This window comes from Gopherus flavomarginatus, chromosome 16 (assembly GCF_025201925.1).
Source record: "Gopherus flavomarginatus isolate rGopFla2 chromosome 16, rGopFla2.mat.asm, whole genome shotgun sequence".
NCBI lineage: Eukaryota > Metazoa > Chordata > Testudines > Testudinidae > Gopherus > Gopherus flavomarginatus.
The window spans coordinates 4,829,624-4,843,660 of NC_066632.1; the positions used below are offsets into that span (position 1 = coordinate 4,829,624).

The window sequence follows — 14,037 nt, forward strand, 5'->3', positions numbered from 1 at the left end:
CAGTGGCATACTATCTCACAGCTATTTACCTAGTTGTACTAATGGCTCTCTGAACCCAGCAGTTTTTCAGCCATCGCACTGTTTAGCCATGCCTCAGTTTCCCTGTTGTCAGTGGTGTTCCGGCCCACAGTGGTGTTCCGGCCCGTAAAATCACGAAAAATGTATTGAGGAAAGTCTTTTATGAAAGCTGGTGACACGCTGGTGATTAATATGACAGTGAAATGTCTGTATTAACACTCATGTGATAAATTATGGATACATACGGATATTAGGCTTTCAAGTTGGTGCCCAAACGAAGGGATACACAGGTTTTCTCCCAAACAGGAGGGAAGGCAGCTACCTATCTGTCTCCAATGTAAATTAAGCGTTGTGGAATCAAAACAGTGGTCACACCATTAAAGCAGCAGGGGGATGGGAAGGCAACAGGACGGTCATCCTGACTCGAGGGATAAAACAGTGAGGTTTGGGAAACTTGAACAGAAGCAAAGAGCCATTCTGGGATCCATCAGCTGGGAGAACAAAGAAGCCAGCACTTTGTATCTATGGAAGATGGAACCTCCTGCTAACAAAGATGGAGAACGCAGAGGTCCTGTTTAGCCAGAGGCTGCTATGGGAGGAGAGATGGGAGGCCAGGTGTCAGAGTGAGCCGGCTGACCTGGAGCAATAGAAACTTGTTGACCAGGACAAATGTAGGCAGCTCGAACAGTAGAAGAGGGTCAAAGCAGGCCCACGGGACCCAGGAGGAGGAGGGCCTAGGGATGTGCTGGATCAGGGGCTAGCCAGCAATCAGATGTGGGAATGCCGGACCCCATTGCTTTGCCCGTAGCCGGGATCATTGTGGGCCCTAAAGGTTGTTCTGAGATTCGGAAAGTGGGAAGTGTTTTTTCTTGGTGTTTATTATTTTCTGTATTGATATAACCCGAGGGTGCTCAGGTACAAGCCTGCCATGGCCAGACTCAGCGAACCCTCGCTGGGGAAACTGAGTCAGTGCAGAGTGCGTGTGTGGCGCAGCTAAGAGATGCTGTGGGCCAAAATCTGCTGGGAGCGGTGAGTCACTAATACAGCTCTGGGCCAGTCCTTTTCTGAGAGCAGGGAAGACTGCAGAGTGTGGTGAGACTCTGGCACAGCCAGGAAAGCTGTGGGCCGGAACACCACTGACAACAGGGAAACTGAGGCATGGCTAAACAGTGCGATGGCTGAAAAACTGCTGGGTTCAGAGAGCCATTAGTACAACTAGGTAAATAGCTGTGAGATAGTATGCCACTGACAGCAGGGCAAACTGCTGGGAGCAGGGAAGACTCGGGGTGGTATGAGATCTGGATTCACACCTGTGGGGTGACATATGCCCAGTCAACATGAGGAAATCCCCCATTATTATTGTGTTTTCTGCCTTTATAGCCTCTCTAATCAACCTGAGCATTTCACAATCACCATCAACATCCTGGCAGGTGGTGAGTAGTATATCCCTACTGTTATACTCTTACTGCTCAAGGAGGGAGTTTCTATCTATAGAGATTCTGTGACACGGCTTAATTTATTCAAGATTTGCACTTTCTTTGACTCTATGCTTTCTTTCACATATAGTGCCACTCTCCCACTGGCATGACCTCCTCTGTCATTCCTGTGTATTTTGTACCCTGGTCTTACCGTGTCCCATTGATTATCCCCTTTCCATTAAGTTTCCATGATGCCTATTATATCAATATCCTCATTTAATGCCGGGCACTCTAATTCACCCATCTTAGTCAAAAAAGCGAACAATGTTAGGAACCATTAGGAAAGAGACAGATAATAAGACAGAAAATATAATGCCACTAATAAACCCTAGAAGCATTTCAGAGAATGCCACTGTGGAAGTCCTTGACTTAAATCTTTTATCTAGAGGCCTAAATTGGCCTCTAGGACCTCTGTCCTACCATTCTCTATATCACTGGTACCTACATGTGCCACCTTCCCCATCACTGGTGTCTCATGTGGTCAGCAACTTTTGCACCCAGCAGACAATTTACCACGTGGTTCTCCTGGCCATCATAAACTCAACTATCTATCAAATCTCCCATTAGGATTACCTGGATCTTCCTACTAACTGGGGTCGCTTCCCCGGAGGGGTACCCTCAGTGCAAGGGGATACCACAACTTCATCTGGAAGAGGGTCCCCACTATGGAATTGTTTCCCTCTGGTCCAGCTTGATGTTCTCCATCCCTGAGACTTTCATTCTCTATAACAAAACAGAAGCTGTCAGACTAGTGGTGGGGCCACTCTATTGTGTCCCTGAAAGTCTCCTCTGGGTGTCTCTCTTTGTCTCCCTTAGCGCAGCCAGTTCAGCCCCGTGGATCTCAAGAGGCCGGCCTGTGTCTCTGTGGGCTATGAGCTGCTTGTCCCGTGCGCACACATACATCACCAGCCCGTGCTGCATTCCATACAAGAAACTGTTCTGTGGCTGGACTTCTGGCTGCATTATTTTTACTCTTGCAGGGCTGTGGTTTTTTTAGGAGAGAACATTATTGGTTGAAGTTTAGCATATGTTTGTTAGGTGGGTTGGGTTTCTCCTTCTCTTCCTACTCCCACCCCCATTTATTTTTGAGGAGGCTCTGCTAACACCCTTCTGGTAGTTAGCTTATAGTCTGTTGGCCTCCTCTCCCGGCTGCTAACCTCTTCTTACCTGAGTAGCTCCCTCCAGCTTGTGCTCGCTCACTGTCACGGTGTGCTCTCTGCTCAAACCGGACCCGGAAGGAACGCCTCTCATATTCCTTCTCAAAACTCCCTTGTTTACTTAGGAGCTGGCTTTTTAAACCCCTGTTCTCCCAGAGTTAGCCCCATTGCCTTGTCAAGGAATCCTAAAGGGGTCATGAACCAAGGGGTTGTTAGGATCTCAGCCTAGCCTAGCCGGCTGGTTGACTCAACACACAGTCCCTGAAACAGACCACACTATAATCTTCAAGCACGCAAGCAAGCTAACAGACAAAGCACCCCAAGGATCACAGTCTCCTTTCCTTCACCCGGAGGACTCCCATGCCAAACCACTCTGCCGTTTGCCTGCTCCTGTGCCCTAGATCTCCCTCGAGCTGTACAGAGACCATTAACTCCCTGATCTTTGTGGTGATGCTTCTATGTTTCTCAGGCCAGCCTCAGAATTTGAACCCAGCACCTTTACCTCTAAACAGGTGAACTTGGAGCAGTTGAGCTACAGGGCTGGACACCATAGCAGACTTATAAACCTCTTACAAGAGCCGGCCACGAGAGGGGACTATAGACACACACTGCAGGTTATATTATACAGCACCGATCACACTGGTCATTAAATTGCTGCTGTATCACAATGCAAACTCGTGTCTAATTTTGCCACCCATAGGTCATTTTACCCTTGAGGGGTGGGAGGGGCAGTTGGAAGGTGTCTGAGAGTAGGGATGGGGTATAGATCTAATTGCCTCTAGATCACTGTTAGGAATCGCAGTCCCAGGGAGTTGCGATAACAGAGGAAACCCATCGTCTGCCTGTTACCTGTTATTTGTGTTATAGTGACCAGCAGCCCCAGTCAGGGACCAGGACCCCACAGCGCTAGGTGCTGTAGAGACACAGACTAAAAACACAGTCCCTGCCCTAAAGAGCTCACAATCCCAGCCACATCTACACTCTGGGCACTCGAGCAGCATAGTTATGGTGCCACAGCAATGCTGGCATAACTCCACGGTGTAGAGGCCGACTACTGCAACGGAAGGGGTTTTCCCATTGGGGCAGGGACCCCACGTCCCTGAGCGACGCTCATTAGGTCGACAGAAGCATTCTTCTGTCTACACCTGGGCTTGGGTCGGCCCAGCTACGGTGCTCGGGGGGCAGATTTATCACCCCCTTAGTGCTGTAGCTATGAAGGGTACAGTGGGCCCAAGTATAAGAGAGGCGAGAACAGATGGACACAGACAAACGGGGCAGTACAAGGAAAGGGTGAGGCAAACCCAACCTGGTCAGCATGATAGGTGGGTGCTATCCCATGGCCAGACCCAGATGTGTCAGAGGAGGGTGTAGGAAATGCCCTTCCCTATAGGAGGTTGTGGGGGGTCCTGTCTCTCTATAGGGGACAGTGGGGGGCGCTCTTCTCTTTAGGGGTAGTGTGTAGGGTTCCCAACTCTCTATAAGGGCCAGTGGAGGAAATGCCCTTCTTTATTGGGGACAGTGTATGGGTGTGGGGGACCCCCTCTCTCTATAGGAGCCAGTGAGGAAATTCCCATCGATATAGGGACAGTGTGTGGGGCCCCTGTCTCTCTATAAGGGGTAGTGTGTGAGGGTCCCATCTCTCCATAGGGCACAGTGGGGGAATGCCCTTCTCTAGAGGGGCTGCGGGGGGAGTTCCCTTCTCTCTATAGGAGTCAGTGTGCGGGGTTCCCTTCTCTCTATTGGTGCCAGTGAGGGGTTGTGGGGGTGTGTGTTTCCCTGTCTCTATAGGAGTCAGTGTGTGGGATTCCCCTCTCTCCATGGGTGCCAATGAGGGAATGCCCTTCTCTATAGGGGTTGTGGGGGTGTGTGTTTCCCTGTCTCTATAGGGGCCAGTGTGTGGGATTCCCCTCTCTATAGGTGCCAGTGAGGGAATGCCCTTCTCTATAGGGGCTGTGTGGGGGGGTTCCCCTTTTTCTCTATAGGGGTGGGGGTTCCTCTCTCTATAGGTGCCAGTGGGGGAATGCCTGTCTCTACAGGGGCTGTGGGGGGTTCCCCTTTCTCTCTATAGGGACAGGGGGTTCCCCTCTCTCTATAGGTGCCAGTGAGGGAATGCCCTTCTCTATAGGGGTTGTGGGGGTGTGTGTTTCCCTGTCTCTATAGGGACTGTGGGGGGGTTCCGCTCTCTCTATAGGTGCCAGTGGGGGAATGCCCTTCGCTTGGGCAGCGCGGGGTGTCCCCGGGCCGGGGCTGGGCGGGGTCCCTGTCCCTTTAAGGAGCAGGGGGCGGGGGCTGCCCGGCCCAGCGGCAGGAGGCAGCGCCGCGCTGGGATGTTGTGAGCCCGGAGCAGGCGGCGCAGGCGGATCCGGGCCCGGCCGCGCTCTGACCGCAGCGGGGGGAGCGGGCGCCGCCAGCATGGACTGGGGCATCGAGCTGTGGGTGAGTGGGGCACCCCGGGGGCAGCCCCCCAGCCCCTCTTCCTCCCCCGGCCAGCCCCCCAACTCCCTCCCCTTCCCCTCGGGGGTAGCCCCCCAATTCCCCCTTCCTACCCCGGCCAGCCCCCCAACTGCCTCCCCTTCCCCTTCCCCTCGGGGGTAGCCCCCCAATTCCCCCTTCCTACCCCGGCCAGCCCCCCAACTCCCTCCCCTTCCCCTTCCCCTCGGGGGTAGCCCCCCAACTCCCTCCCCTTCCCCTTCCCCTCGGGGGTAGCCCCCCAACTCCCTCCCCTTCCCCTCGGGGGTAGCCCCCCAACTCCCTCCCCTTCCCCTTCCCCTCGGGGGTAGCCCCCCAACTCCTTCCTCCCCCGGCCAGCCCCCCAACTCCCTCCCCTTCCCCTCGGGGGTAGCCCCCCAATTCCCCCTTCCTACCCCGGCCAGCCCCCCAACTCCCTCCCCTTCCCCTCGGGGGTAGCCCCCCAGCCCCCCTTCCTCCCCCGGCCAGCCCCCCAACTGCCTCCCCTTCCCCTTCCCCTCGGGGGTAGCCCCCCAATTCCCCCTTCCTACCCCGGCCAGCCCCCCAACTCCCTCCCCTTCCCCTTCCCCTCGGGGGTAGCCCCCCAACTCCCTCCCCTTCCCCTTCCCCTCGGGGGTAGCCCCCCAACTCCTTCCTCCCCCGGCCAGCCCCCCAACTCCCTCTCCTTCCCCTTCCCCTCCCCCTCAGGGGTAGCCCCCCAACTCCCTCCTCCTTCCTCCCCCGGCCAGCCCCCCAACTCCCTCCCCTTCCCCTCGGGGGTAGCCCCCCAACTCCCTCCTTCCCCCCCCCCCGGGGCCAGCCCTCCAACTCCCTCTCCTTCCCCTTCCTCCCGGGGGGTAGCCCCTCTCCCTCCCCCCCGGGGCCAGCCCCCAACTCCCCCTTCCTCCCCATGGCCTGCCCCCCAACTCCCTCTCCCTCCCTTTCCCTCTGGGGCCAGCCCCCCAACTCCCCCCTTTTTCCTCCCTGGGGCCAGCCCCCCAACTCCCTTTCTTTCCCCTTCCCCTCGGGGGGTACGCTTCTTCCTCCCCCGGGGGGTAGCCCCCAACTCCCTCTCCCTTCCCTGGCCAGCACCCCAACTCCCTCCCCTTCCCCCCTGGGGCCAGCCCCCCAACTCCTTGCCCTCCCCTTCCCCCCGGGCTGGCTTTCTCCCTTCTCCTATGGGTGGGCTCCCCTCGCCTCAATTCCCTCCCTCTCCCCTGCTTCCTTAGGGCTGGGTTCCTTTCCCCCGATCTCCTGGGCGGCCCCCCCAGTTTTATTCCCCCTGAGCTGGGCTTTCTCCCTGCTTCCCAGTCACCCCTATCCCCTGGGATTGGCTTCCCCCCTCCTCCATATCCTCGGTCTGGGCTCCCCATAATTTCCCTCTTTCTCCAGTTCCATCCCTTCCCCTGTTCCTGGGTGTCTGTTCCCTTTATCCTGGTTTTCTCTTCTCCGTCTAAGCCCCATTTCCTTTTCCTTGTGATCATCCCCCCCCCAAACCTCTCTTCTTACCTCCCTGTTCCCCTCTCCCCCTTTCCACTGGGTCCGTTTCTCTCTCCCTGGCCCAGCTTGGTTCCGACTTTCTCCCAGCCTTGGGAGGAGGGAGCCTTTATTTCCATCCAGTGCTCAGTGTGGGGGTGGCTGTTCCCCCCTCTTCCCCCAGAGGATGGACACGCTTCCTGGGTGTGGAATTCCCCAGCCTTGTAATGGGGCATGTGGGTTGGGGTGTATATGTGATGTCATGTAACTTATCCCCCCAACCCAACCCCCATCTCTTAGATCCTCTGGGACGGTGGAGTTGCAAGCTGCTGGGGTGCACTTTACCACCCCCCATGCCTCCTTTTGTCAGTGCCCCCCAGATCGCAAAAACGGAGACTCACCCTGATTTTAAAGCAACATACCTAAGTCTGTATCTTAAGTGTTCACACTGATACATTGCTGCAAGCACTTTATTTTGAGGGGGGAGTGTCTCAGTAGTGGGGGGGTTGTTATGCATTTTTGCACGGGGGGGGCACACTTTTGGTTCAACCCCATCCTTGTGATGGGTTTGTAATGGGGCTTCTGTGGAGAGTTGGCTTTGAATCTAACTCAGGGCAGAGTTCTTCCTGACCCAGGCCTGTGGGTGTCAATTTATTTTCTGTATGGTCCTTTGGGCTAAGAGTTTGCATGTGTAACTCTACTGTGTAGTTTCCCCCCAGTAGCGTTTTTGTTGTTAAGCTCCAGAAGTTTCTCTGGTGTTTTGGGATCATGGCTTCCCCTAGGGAGGAGTGGGGGGGCAGAGGTCTTGGAACTAGGGGTGCGGTAGCTTGAAGTTTCTATCAATTGTTTTCAGCGCCCCCACTATAAAAATTGTTCAAACGCCCCACGGGCTGGGTGAGTGGGTCGGAAGTATTTGAAAAACTGCCCTTGGCCCCTGAAAGTAGTTGGTTGGCCTCTAATCTGGTTAATCTCAAATTTTTCTCAAAGTGGCAGATCTACTTTGAGCCGGGTCACTTGAGTAAAAAAAAAATCTCCTGTGTTGCTTTTTGGTGGAAGGGAGGAGTTCTCAGTGTTTGCCCCTGCCTGAGCAAAAGCAGATGTGGCTGGGAGCGCTTGCCCTGGGCAAGGGGGGACTATGGAGACCCCAGATGTTTGTTGCTTTTATCTGTCTGTGGTACAGCTCTTGGCCTGCTCCTGCCTGCGTGAAATGGGGACTCATTTATATAATGCATGCCTGAGCAGTGCGGGAGTGGTTCGAACAGGACTCCTGGGTTCTATTTCCCAGCTCTGTGAGGTGACCTGCCTAGTGGTGAGCACAGGGGAAGGGATAGCTCTGACTCCTGGAGTCTATTGTAAACTCTAGGAGGAGTTGTCGCTAGGGCAGAGGACTAGCAGCCTGGACTCCTCCTGGCTTTTCTCCCCAGCTTTGGGAGGGCTTGTGCCTCTAGTGGCTAGCATGGTAGGGCTGCTAGCCAGGACTCCTGGGTTCTTTTCCTGACTCTGCCACTTGGCTTGGGGAAGGCAAGTCCTTTAACCTCTTTTTGCCTCAGTTTCCCTGTCTCTAAAATGTGGCTAATACCTTGGGGAGGAGAGAGGGTTGGTGAGGGTTAACTCCTAAAATTACTTTGATCCCTGTTTGAAAGAGGCAGTGGAACCTATATCTGCTAGTAATAATTGCTTCATCTCTGCAAAGCGCAGCGTGGTCTGTTCATCCATTGCTCAGTTCTATCCAGCGTTTACGTAGGGCCTGCTGTATTCTGTTTGGGTTCTTAGTTGTGGATCTGTGTGCTTTGGGTGGGGGAGGTGGAGAAGGGAGCCCATTTCAGCTAATGAGTTGAGCGGGATCCGTGTTTACAGCCTGGCCAGAACTTCTTGTGGAAGAATGTGTAATAAGCCAGGCTTTTCTGCCCCCGCCTCCTACGTGCAAATAGGCTCAATGTTCTCATCTCTTCCCATAGGAAGCCCTGTAGGATGCTCTCCTGCCTGGGATGCCACTTGTAAACAGTGCATCTGCAGCATTGTTAACTCTGAAGGTTAACCAAAAAAAAGACTCTCTTAAAAATAACTTTTGGGGCCACTTAATTTGTCTGCTGGTTTCTGAGCCTTTAGGGTGTGTGTGCTTTAAATTTCCAAGCTTTTATCTGCAGCTGGGGTATAGAACCCCTTTTTTCCTCACCCATTAAAATACATTTAAAAAAAATATTCTCGTGCAGTTTCTTGATTCCAGAAATCGGAGCTTTAAGAAAAGCCTCAGAGATCATGACGGTCTTGAGAAAACTCTGCAAGTTGGCAACGCTGCATCTGGGTTCACAAGCGTGTTATGTTTCTCTTCTTGGAAAGCTGCTGCTCCGCGGGGTGTTCTCACGCATCTGTCCATCTTGGCAGTATGGAATCTTCTATATAAGTTCGCACCCTCAAAGTGTAAGGAGAAGGGGTTAACAAAAGCATTGCCACCCCAGATCTGGGTAGGGATCCATTTAGTCCAGTGTCCTGATGGGGGCTAGCACCAGATGCTTCAGAGGAAGGTCCTGGAATCATAGAAGATCAGGGTTGGAAGGGACCTCAGGAGGTATCTTGTCCAACCCCCTGCTCAAAGCAGGACCAATCCCCAACTAAATCATCCCAGCCAGGGCTTTGTCAAGCATGACCTTAAAAACCTCTAAGGAAGGAGATTCCACCACCTCCCTAGGTAACCCATTCCGGTGCTAAGAAACCCATTTCACCTGCTCCGAATGGAAAAGGTGACGCTTGACTGACGCACCCCTTGGAAATGGTGCACTGCCTCCCTTCCCCCCTAGTTCTTTGCTGAAGGAATCCCCCGACTTGCTTTTCTTATTTACTGCTTTTGTGAATACATTTGGGGAAATTCCACTCCCAAGTGGGTAAGTAAGTGGGAAATTCTTCTTGAGGAGGGTTTTTTTTGGAAGGGGGGGGGGGAAGGTAGAGGTGGAATGACCCTGCGCCATCAACTTTTGCAGAGTTGAGGAGTTTGATTAAAAAACGTTGTAGCCCAAGGAGACGTGGTGCTGGGCTGGTTGCTGGGTGGGGGGAGGGAGGGTGCCTCTGCTCACAGCAGCTGTATTGAAATTAACAAGACTGGTAAGTTTCTCAGCTGCTGTTGGGGGGAGCCCCTGTGGCCCTCATCCCCAAAAGGCAATAGTTTCCTCTGCTGGGAAAGAGGAGTCTCCCCACACCCCAAAAAAACAGAGGCAGGAAGGAGAGGGTTGCATAGCAAACATGCCATGCCTTGTAATAGGACAGCTCTGTGTTTGAAGGACATGAGAGCACCCATGTTTCCAGCAGGTGGGAGGGGGGAAGGAATAGGACGGGGAGGGGGTTCCTTTTACTAGACACTTTTGCAGAACTCCTCTTCTCAACAAGAGCCCCTTTCCAGCAGCGTGTGTGTCTTTTGCCAGGGCCCTGCCCCAGACCTTTGCTGGTGACAGTGGAGGAGTGCAAATGGTACATTGTTTTTGCAAGTCTCATGGTCTCGCCTGTGTGTGCAGCACCCACTGAGCTCCCCGCTCCCTTCCCATTCAATCTGGCTTCTGCCAGGAGAAGCCTTGGCCCGAGTTACCATGGAGACTGACTCACACTTTGTATGCTCAAGCGGTGGGTGTGGATCAGAGGCTGTGACTGGGGGGCAGGAAAACAACGCATCTGGGAGCGAAGGATGCAAGCCCCCGGCCTAGGGGACGATGTTTGGAGGACAGGCTGTGCATGGGGAAGATACTGTTGTAACCTGAGACTGTCCCTGGTGCCCTAGGAGCACAGATCCCTGGTTGAGTCTGTTGTCGCTTCCCTTTTATGAGAGAGTCTCTTGGCTAAGGAGCGAGCTAGCCTTGTGCATGACCACGAAGGGGTGGTTTTTGCTGAGGAGTAGTAATATCATCTTGCTGGTCGACAGCACTTCCCATCAGCTGACCTCAAAGTGCGTTACAAAGGAAGGGCTGCAATACTAGCCTCATTTTACTGAGGGGGAAACTGAGGCATGGGGCAGGGACATGACTTGCCCAAGGTCACCCAGCAGGCCCGTCTCAGAGCTGGTAGCACCCAGGGCTCTGGAGACCTGGTCCAGTACTCTACCCACTAGACCCCACAGCAGGGTGGGACTCTGCAAGTTGTGTTTTGCGGGAGGTCAAACTGAAAACTTCTCATGGTGCCCCCAAAGTCTGTGGGTGGGGTGGGGAGGGGCTTCTGCCTTGTGACTGGGCAAATTGGTTCCATTCCTAGGCAGCAGGTGCTTCGTACAACCTCCTCCACCACTTTCCTGTTTAACACCATCTCTTGTTGCCTGCCTCAGCTGAGTTTGAATGGCCCATGGGGACTGACCCCAGCTCTGCAGAGGGTCCCAACCCAGTGGTTGGACTGTATGGAGCTAGCTCTGTTGCTGCGTTTGTTCTGGCGGGTGCTGGACTGCTGCGTCCTAACATCCCTTGTTTGTTGTGCAACTTCACGGATGAATAGCATTGCTTGCTTCCTTTTCCCTGACTAAGCCCGAGTCCTTGGCCTCTGTTGTGTGGCATGTGGGTTGCATTTGACACCAGGGAGCGGCCTTCCCGGAAGGGATTGTATCAGAACACAACCTACTAACCGGCCCTGCTGAGTGAGGTTAGTACCAGTCTTACGGGGCTTGTGAGGACAGGGGGAGGTGGGTGGTTAAGTCATTGTGCTGGGATGAGAGAGACCTGGGTTTGATTACTGGCTCTTCCGCATACTTTGTGACCTTGGGCAAGTCATTTAATTGCTCTGTGCATCAGTTTCCCATCTATAAAATAAAGATCCTTCCTTTGTGTCCTTTGAGAAGCATTTTGGGGCAGGAACTTTCTCACTAGATGTCAAGTATCAGAGGGGTAGCTGTGTTAGTCTGGATCTGTAAAAGCAGCAAAGAGTCCTGCATCCGACGAAGTGGGGATTCACCCACGAAAGCTCATGCTGTAATACATCCGTTAGTCTATGAGGTGCCACAGGACTCTGCTGCTTTCTCACTAGGGGCATTCATGGTGCCCGGCACAGCGGGGCTTTGATCTGCTGTAAAACTCCTAGGTGCTACTGTAATCTGCTACTAACGGCTTGTCTACATGATGAAATTGACGGGAATAGCTAATCTGGATAAACTCCCCATGTGGACGCTCTTATTCCGAAATAGCCAGAGCACTGAAAATCCACACCCTACTTCATTCTGTAATAACTGCCCTGTGGGCCCTGTAAAACAGCATGGAGGTTTGTGCTGCAGGCTGTGGCTGTCCAGTGGAGTGTGTTGGTGCCAGTGTGGGGCTGGGTCACATTACCGCACACGAATGGGGCTGGTTCTCCACCACTGTCCCACAATACTCCTTGAACTCAGCCAGATAGGCCACTTGTGAAGCCGCTACTGGCCAGGGGTCCAGCTGGCTGTAAGCCACCTATCCTTCCAATGCAGCTGCACCCTCTCCAGAGCCTCAGGACAGGGTAAGAAGCCAAATGCTGAGGCTTGTGCCAGTGCTGACGAATCCTTGGTTTCAAGGTAGAGGGTCAGCACCTCCTGGGCTAATAGCAGTTTTGCCCTGGCAACACCGACCCAGCTAATTCCCGATGTAGCCAAAGCCCAGATTTGAAAACTAAAGAGAAATCTGGACGTGATTCTCATGCCAAGTTCTCTTAACGTTGACGCCAACTTCAAGGCTTCGTCTGGCTGCCTGAGGGGTGTAAAAGGGTGAAACTCTGGCCCTTTAACGTCTGTCCAAGCCCATGGAGCCACCAGGGGAGCATTGCAACACAATATACTGCTCCCCCTCGCCATGGGGATGCTATTAGGTGGGTTACTTTCCCTAAATAATGCCATGAGAGGGGATGAGACGAGCAAGTGGGGTCACTTCAGGTGGCTGCCATCTGAACTATCAATTAGAGCAACTCATGCAAGCTCTCAGCTTCCAGCAAAGCAGGATCAGTTTTCAGGGAACTTTTTTTTTTATTTTTATTTTTGTGCTGTGTTGCTTTTGCATTGGCTTCTTCAAATCTCAGCTGGCCCAAGTTGTGCCTAGCAGTTCAAACCTCTCTCTGAGCGTTAGCGTGATGATCCCCCTGGCTTTGAATTTTAAGTCCACTCGGAAACTTTTGATGTCAGAAATGTGTTGCAATGTGTCTCTCCCTCCCACACCTTTTTGGCCTCTTGCTTTCGGTTCTTAAATCTTCTGCATGCAAGATCGATCCTGTTCTGAAGCCTGGCTGTCTTATCTTTGATCTGAAATCTTGAAAGTCATTTGGAGGGAGTGGTAAAGGAATCTTCTCGGCTGGCTTTTTATAAGTATAGTGCAGGGGTTCTCAAACTGGGGTTTGGGCCCCTCAGGGGGTCACAAGGTCATTACATGAGGGGAGGGTCACAAGCTGTCGACCTCCACCCAAAACTCCGCTTGCCTCCAGCATTTATAATGGTGTTAAATATATTAAACAGTATGTTTAACTTATTAGGGGAGTCGCACTCAGAGGCTTGTGATGTGAAAGGGATCACCAGTAAAAAAAGTTTGAGACCTACTGGTATAGTGGAAATAGGCGATTCTGAAGGGAAGCAGAAATCTGTAGCAGTTGGAGGAGGGGGAAAAACTAGGAGTCAGGCTTATAGGCAAGTGTGGGTTTGTGCTCCGAGTCAGACTCCTGGGTTCTATCTTCAGCTCTGCTGTAGTCTTGTTGCATGAACGCAGGCAAGTCATTTAATCTTCTCCACCCACCTGTAAAACAAAGTGTGGTAGAGACACCAGAGGTGATTAAACCTGAATCTCTTCCTTAAAATCCAATTTCTTACAGCGCTTGTTTACGTGAGTTCAGCTTGAAGATTGAAGTTGGGTTAGTCAGTTTCACTACTGTTTCTAGTCTGTTTCACTTCCTGGTTAACAGGGCCTGCTGGGATAGCTTGGTTGCAGACAATTCATGGGAAGATGCCCCTCCCCTTCAAAACACATACAAACCTTCACGAAACTATTGATTTCTGCTAAATTGCTGTGAATATTTTTTTTAAGTAGTTATAAATGTTGGATCTAAACTACTTAGGAGCTTCCCTTTTAAGCAAGGTCTTGAAAAGTGGCAGAGTTCAAGCCAATAAAAGGAAGTGCTTCTCTTTCCCCCCTCATTACACACAGCTGGCGTGTGGAACTCATTGCCACAAGACACTGTTAGCTAAAACCTCAGCAGGATTTTAAAAAAGGCATTTATATGGATGAGAGCATCCTGGCTTATAATAAAACAAAAAGCTAACCCCCCAAAGTTTAGGTAGGGTCATGAATCCTCCGGCCTTAGGATGTCTGATACCTTCTTCTCTGCAGAATTAACTTGGGGTCTTACTTGGGTGTTACCCCCTCACTTTCTTATCCACACACAGTCATCTTGCTCGAGTGTGGTGGTACTTTCACCACAGGCTAGCTGGTCTGCCTTGTGATACCCTTTTCACCTGGGCTAGAACCCGTCCAGTATGCAGTGGGACATAG

At 52.6% G+C, this 14,037-nt stretch overlaps 1 protein-coding gene across 2 annotated transcripts in view; it reads left to right on the top strand.

Moving 5' to 3' along the window:
• Positions 1-4,998: 4,998 nt before the first annotated feature.
• TRIP10 (thyroid hormone receptor interactor 10) overlaps positions 4,999-14,037 on the top strand; it is a 70,534-nt gene continuing 61,495 nt past the window's right edge. For both annotated transcript variants that reach the window (XM_050925677.1, XM_050925679.1), the window contains exon 1: positions 4,999-5,089. In XM_050925677.1, the coding sequence (XP_050781634.1) occupies positions 5,066-5,089 (24 nt within the window). In that variant the 5' untranslated portion in view covers positions 4,999-5,065. The remainder of the gene's footprint in view (positions 5,090-14,037) is intronic.